Below are 7,632 nucleotides of genomic sequence, written 5' to 3'. Positions count from 1 at the left end.
CAAGCATTTGTATAGAGTATGGAGCATTTTGCTTTTCTTTTCTTTCTTTTTTTCCTCTTCTTTATTAACAAGTAAACAATAAATAAATAAGTAGGAGGATTGAAGGAACAAGTCCCATTATATTATCTCCATTTTCATGTTTTTATTAACCATGAAAATTTATATCCTTATCTATAACACACACACACTCACACATAACTGCATGTTTCATTTAACCCTCTGCTTGAATTGTCTGTCCTCTTTAGCAAGGTAAAAGGACGCTGCCAGGACAATTTAAGCAGAGGGTTAAATGAGGACAGCCTGATAGTTTCAGTCCTTGTGGCTCTAAATTCATATACCATAAATGCTAAGAATGGTGGTCGAAAGTTTAAAACTGAATTTGAAACATGCAGATAATATGAACCAACCAATGAATAATACATGGAATTAATTTCTAAGGAAGCCAGGTATAGTTCCAAAAACCAAAAACAAACCCTCACAAACTGCCCAGAGAAGTAGAATTCTGAAGACCATTTTACAAACACTCTTTTTGTCATGTACTATAGATTAACAGTTTTTCACTTCATTATGTACAGTTGAGAGTTTCTACTTCTCTACTTTTGCATTATTAAGTTAAACTTGGTACACTGACAATCAATTAGCATTTACCAAGTCCCTTTGCCTTCAAAATCCTTGGATCAAAAACTTGTTTCATGACTCCCAGTTAGCCAAAAATGTCATGAAGTTGGTTTGCATCCACAAGTACAATTTTCTAATTCCTTGTGCAGTTTCTGTTAGACAGATAAACATAGAGAAGATTAGAGGAAGAGCAGAAGCAGCAATTAACTTGCACCTTCTACAGATTTTGATTTGAGTGTGGTTACACACACCTGAACCTCTCCTTGTAGGCCTTTGATGTGCTGCACTGCCAAATCCAACATGTCTGCATAGCTTGTTTGCTGCAGGAAATTGTTATGAAAATTCACAATGTTATTCACATTTTGTTAACAGATATAATTTTCAAATCAGCAAGCACAGAGTGGAAAAAGCTATTGTCCATTTGATTTATTGAAATTTGGAATTATAACTGATCTTTTCTCTAATTTAAGAACTGATTAAATTAGGGTGGGGGAGATATTAATTCACAATTAATCAAGGGCACAAAGTCCAATAAAATGTATACTACTAACTATACCCTACTTTGGTATGATGTAAAATAAGATATAGATTAAATGGACATACCCCAAAAAGAACAAATAAATATACCATCATACCTTATCCATGTTAGGAACAAGATCTTGTAGTTTCTTTAACCTCCCACTTATTCTGGTTCTTCTCTCCTGCATTTAAACTCAATTAGTGATTAAAAACTCATTTAAACTAGAACCCTCATTCAAACATACATACTAGTCCACAGGCATCATTCGTGCAATATATATATACAAGACATAATGGGATCCATTTTATTCTCCTCTGTATTAAATTCTGATCTTTTAGTTTCTTCCAAGAAGCACAAACAATTTTTACCCAAGAAAATGTGAGAAGGAGGAGATAAAGTCAATCAACTCGTCAATTTAGTCCACACCCAACATTAACATCTAATTATAGGATAGCCTTGATAGCATCATTTGCCAAGTATGCATGTCACCTAATCTCTCAAAAGAAGAATAATTTAACCAAAAGGAACGGATTCTTCTGAAGTTTTATATTGAGCAACTCCACTATGAAACATATATATATAAATGATGGCACTAAACTAAGTTCTTGCCTGTTCTGCTTTATGTGGTACCATATATTTGCAGTCTTCTAACATATAAATGAGCATACTAAAAGAAATTTTTTTGCATAATGTACAAGCATTGTTCTATATATTCTGCTCTGTTAAAAGAAATTGTAAGCTTCAACTGTTACATAAGGCCATAAGATAATCAATCATGCAGCCTGCATGCAATTGATAATATCACAATATTAATGCAACATGCGTGCCTTCCAATATGAGTAGCTGGCATTCACCAGAGACAGGCAGTTATGATGTCGGCCAGAAAAACAAGAGACAGGCAGTTATAATGTCAGCCAGAAAAACAAGAGACAGAAAAAAGAGATGGATACAGGGAATTTATCTTTCCGAAAAAGGACCACAAAGCATACTTCATTAACATGTTTGTATATGTTATAAGCGAAGTACATTGCCTCAAGTATGATACTGCAATTTGCTGTTTTTTACGCATTACTCAATCAAAAGAAACACTTGCTTTTGAAATTTTAGAAAACAAAAGGAAAAGTAGCATGCAGATTATTTGAAACAGAAACAACAGTTTTAATACAAATGGCAGTACAAATTAGAGAACCTTGTTATGTGGTTTTAGGATCTCATTATAAAGGTCTTTTGTGATGTCACTGCATACGTTACTTCATTTTTCCAAGTTAATGCCCCATATGGGCAAAGTACTTATATATAAAGGGGACTGGTGCATTATACTAACCCTTTCAGCAATGCTTCGAGGGTGAGTAGCACACCCACGTTTAGCACGGATTTTGCAGGGCACCGAATCTTCAGGAATATTTAGTAGCTTCTCCACTGTTGCCATCTCAAGACTTGTCTGTGGCAAACTAAACTGAAGGAAGAATGAATCATAAATATACCCCCAGCAAAATAAAGTAAGAGAAAGCTATAATTTCAGACAATTTGTAAGCCTATCAGCCATCAGATCTTTACTCCATTAATAACAGTTTATCTACTGTAAACAAGTTGCTTTTTTCTTTTCTTTCTTGGAAGAAAATGATAGAAAATAAAACTTTTCAGCTGCTTGTTGATGCAAAATTATTTTTGTCTCTTAACAGTCAGCTAGATGATGATGGATTTACCCATTCCCCATTCCATAATTCCTTTGCCCCTTAATAATTTTATGTACTGTTATAATAAGTATTTATGTGAAATGAACAAAAACTATGTCTAGAGAACACATTAAAGAATAAGTATTTACAACTTCCATTGGACCATTTGTTTATCTGTTTAAGTACAAAAATAAAATTTAAAGATAGTGTTTTTGAATGTTCATTTGATTTAGATACTCTAGAACATGATGAGTTATATTCTCTCCTGATTTTCTTGATTTATGCAAGTCCTCAGAAAAGTTATAGTACCTGAGTTTCTAAGCCATTGAGACAGTTAAAAAGGTCTCCATCTATGTTCTTCATTCGTTTGCTTGGCGGTCCTGAAAACACAATAGAGTTGGTACCGTCCCAGGATCCCATGCCAAAGCCAGTAGTAGAATAAGAATGAGGTGAATTATGATGTCCAGTATTAGAGTTGATGCCTTCAACAATGTCCTCACTAACTTCAGATATCTGAGAAAGAGAATCCTGTCTAGTGAAGCTCAATTGAGATTTCAACCTTGATACAGTGTGGCCACCATTTGGGCCATTGGAAGAGTTATATCCTCCAGTTCCTGGTGTTATTGAAAAACCTGAAATTTGAATGAGCAAATGAGATGGATGATATCCAAAACCCCAAACTACAATAGTTAAACTAACACAACTCATCTGAAATGTTAATCCAACAGATAAGAACAAGAGACATTGACACTAAATAATAGCAACTAATTTACATAGCAAACCTTTATTTAAGAATTTTCATGGGAAGTCATAATGTCTTTAAGTGCATATTCTTAATTTTGGTACTTTTCTACTTGGGTTGATTCCCTTTGGTGCTTTTCCAAAGTCATTCTAAAATAATTTCCGCTGGACTATGATCAAGATAAACTCAAAACAGTTCTTATAGGAATTTATTTCACAATTTGCTAGAACCATTCTTTTTAATCAGTCTAATCCCAGATTCAAATCTTGCATATAGAATTCTTTAGTTAAACAATTTCTTAGACCTCTAGAACATCAAGGTGAGTTTAGCTTCCAGAACTAGTACTAATACCCATTTCATAAAGCTCAAAAAATTCATGGCAAGCTCACCGTGGGTAACCTTACAATGGCATGATGACAATATGTATTCCTATTTGGTTTTAAACAACTCTGCTACCATTTTAGGCAATTTAATTGTTCTACGAGATCAAGCTGTTAGAATATGATACAATATTTAGTACTTAGGCATATAATTTCAGACATTTCCTGAAAGAACTTTCTGACTTGAGATACCTCCCAACTTCCAGTTAACTTCCCTTCAAATTACTGCAAATAAACCAACAGAATAAACCCAGTTGGTTATGTCTCTCAACCCTCATTCATCATACATAATAAAAGCTTGCTGACAAAACCCTCTGAATTTTCATTGGCTACATTTGGATAAACTTAAGACTATTTGTAATTAAAAATTAGTTTCTTTCATTACCGACCATTTACTACTATTGCTGAATTTTTTTTGTTGCTATAAATATAAAACTCATTCTTGAATTTTTACCAATTTAAGACTTCAGATAAGTGTTTCGATTCTTTCACTATCACAAGTTTCAACACTGAATGTGTTATAGATCCTGCTGTATTGTTGGTTAGGTGTGTATATTATATAGTAGAAAATTAATGAGTGGTATTAGGTAGATCCTTCTACCATGTCATCTCTAAACTAATCCACTAAAAAGACTGAAATGTCAACATCTCTGTTACTATGAATTCAGTCTGCAAATAATAGAATAAGTTATCTCTATCTAATAAATAGATCTCAAACAAGACTCTCTTTTTTGTCTTTGTTATGTAAAAACTACAGGTCCATCCTTATAGTAAATACTAAATGATAAGCTAAAATAAGAGCAAATTACTATTATCTCCCGCAGAGTTTTGACCTTAATACAACTCATTCCTCTTATTTGAAGATTAAATGCAGTCATCCTCCACTTTTTAGTTTTAATACATTTTACTGCCTAATCAAGGTATTATATGCTAGTCCCTAACATATTTTACTCTAAATAGCATTTACATCCTTGAGTTCTATAAAATAATACTTTTTAGTCCTTCAAAGGTTGACAAATGCAGGACTAAAATGTCATTTATTTCAAAATCTAAAGGGCTAAAATATGAGTTTATTTTAAGAGTGGAGGACTATAGCATGTATACCTTTCTGAAAAGTAACAAAGCTCCATTCAATTTTCAAACAAGAGGGATGAAAATATAATCAAGGTCAAAACTCAGGGGGAAAGTAGTAATTTGCTCTTAAAAGTATTAACTTTTTCTGAGAATTCTTATAACTAAATTATAAATCTAACCATCATCCACCTCCATAGACCCAGACAAAAAATAAAATAAAATATTATATTAGATAAAATAAAATGGTATCCCACGTGACTATAGTAATGGTTCCTAGACCTCCAGCCCATCAGATTACTCCTCAATCTAATCTAAGAGGGTAGTTTTGTCTTTTTGAAAATGACATTTATTTACGTCAAACGCTTATCCAACAGAAGACACAGCCCACAGAATTGCCCAATACCACCATCGAATCTCACATGGGACTTATGCCAAACCAAAAACTTTAAATATTAAAAAAGAAAAGAGCCACAAAAATAAAATTAATTAGAACTATATAATATGCAAGGATATGACATTAGGCCACCAGTAAAAGTTATTAAATATTAAATTAATATAAGTCAAAGTTCCAAAACTGTCCCCATCCACATAGGACCACAACAACCTGTAAACAGGGGTAGTTATGTCATTTGAATGAGAAGAATCACTCCTGACCTAGAGGGACAATTATAAAATACTACCAATACAACCAAAAGTTTCATAAATTGATCAAATAGTTATATTTATTGACATGAATATAGCAACAAAATAACTGTAAACAAACCTAACTAATTAAAAACTGAAAGATTTACATTCATCTTTCTCATATATTGACTTTTTATTAGAAAGACTTTTTTAAAATATAAAATGAAAATTTCGTAGAATTTAAACGGAACGTTTAATTCTCAAATGGTTTCATCTTACCACTACATTAATACCAGTTTAGAAAGATTTGAACTTGATGAGCTTTTTAAACAGCTTGGCCTAACTTAACTATATTGATGATTAATAGTCCTAAATTGTAGCATAATTAGTTAAAAATTAATAATTATAAATGTATTTTTGTTTATAGAACTAAGCCTGCCTAATTGTAATTGTATATGAAAGCCAAATAACCTTTGAAAGTATTAATTTTAGAAGTAATGTTAAATTGTATTGACAAGTAGTCATGAATTCTATTGGATACAGTATGGCCTAATGAACAATTAATAAGTAATTAAGTAATAATAATCAAGACTAACAATTTTTAAAGTACCCATTTGGCAAATGATACATTATACATTTAACAAGGATATAACTGTCATTTCCTCTACTTTTCGTTTATCCTTCACGCAGAAGAAAAAAGAAACATTTTACAAAAGGAGAGTGGGAAAAAAACGCACCGTTCTCATTGGCAAGATGATGAGAAAGAAAGCCAGCAGGAGAGCTTTTCTGTCGAAGTAAAGATCCATTGATTTCATTAAAACCATACGATCTCTGCAACCCACTTTTAGCAGGCGCGCGTAAGTCGTTAGATGAGTTGACTTTGCAAGTTGACTCAGTGGTGAGAGAAGAAGAATCACCGGCGGAGAAGTACTGATGATGACTATTGTTATTGTTATTGTTACTATTGTTATTAACTAAAGCCGAGAAATCACGGCCACTAGTGGTAGTACCTATAACAGAATCAACAGCTCTTGTTAGAAACGAACCAGGGGCTGACCCAAATCGAGTTAACCCACTACCAGAGGCCGGAGCGATACTAGTGGGTCTCTGAGGCGAAGAAGTGGAGGAGGACGAGGAGGAGGCTGGTGGCGGTGGTGGTGGATACATGGTGTTGCCACTGGTATTAGGTTTTTCGGGTTTCGACCATGAGGGACTATTTTGAGCCATATATATATATAGGGAGAGAAGTAATTAACCAAAGCAACCACCCAGAAGTTAGAGAGAAAGGGCAAAGGAAGGTGGGTTTTTCTGAAGAAAAACAAGCATAGGATTAGATTATAGATAGATAGAGGAAAGTCCAAAGGATGATTGTTACTTACTTATATCACCCGAAGGTGATTTCTTTTGGGAGAGAACTAAATGACAACCAACTTTTATTGAACATGTGCGTCTACCTTTTCTTCACCTTTTTCTTTTCTTTCTTTCTTTTTAATATTCGCCAACTTGATTACAATGTTGTTACTTTTTTTATTTATTTGTTTGTTCTTAAGAAAAATTACCAAAATGGTACATGAATTCTTCAGTCTGTGCTACTTTGATGTTCAGATTTTCTTTTTAGTAAAGCATCTGAAATCGATGAAAACGTATTAAACAATCGGTTCTTGTCGATTAATTCTCATCAGAGTGCAGATTAGACACAAGAGGGTTCTATGTTTGCTTACTAATCACATAATTTACTAATGGGAATTGCAAAATAAAAAGCTTCACATTGTCTGTTTTCTTTTTTCTAAAATTTTTAAACCCTAAAAGTACTATTAAATTCTGTTGAAAAGAATATTTAAGATCAAATTCGTCCATTACCCCTCAATCTTCAAAGGTTCTCTCTTTGAGAAAAGAAACCTTGTTACTTCAAAAAAAAAAAAAAAAAAAACCTTCATTCCTAAAATCAAAGACCCTTAAAACACAGCTTTTACCATCTTTCTTTTTTCTGTTAATTTC

General features: G+C 33.0%; 1 protein-coding gene across 1 annotated transcript; it reads right to left on the bottom strand.

Moving 5' to 3' along the window:
* Positions 1-393: 393 nt before the first annotated feature.
* On the bottom strand, positions 394-6,994 carry LOC8280371 (transcription factor bHLH128). Its single transcript, XM_002527341.4, has 6 exons — positions 6,372-6,994; positions 3,124-3,446; positions 2,463-2,594; positions 1,254-1,319; positions 870-938; positions 394-770 (listed from the first exon to the last, which is right to left on the bottom strand). Exons 1-6 carry the CDS (start codon positions 6,859-6,861, stop codon positions 717-719), a joined length of 1,134 nt encoding a protein of 377 aa, XP_002527387.1. The 5' UTR covers positions 6,862-6,994; the 3' UTR covers positions 394-716.
* Positions 6,995-7,632: the final 638 nt, after the last annotated feature.

Source organism: Ricinus communis, chromosome 8 (genome assembly GCF_019578655.1).
Source record: "Ricinus communis isolate WT05 ecotype wild-type chromosome 8, ASM1957865v1, whole genome shotgun sequence".
Lineage (NCBI taxonomy): Eukaryota > Viridiplantae > Streptophyta > Magnoliopsida > Malpighiales > Euphorbiaceae > Ricinus > Ricinus communis.
Note: the sequence above shows the minus strand (reverse complement) of the source record. Positions and strands in the feature narration are given on the sequence as shown.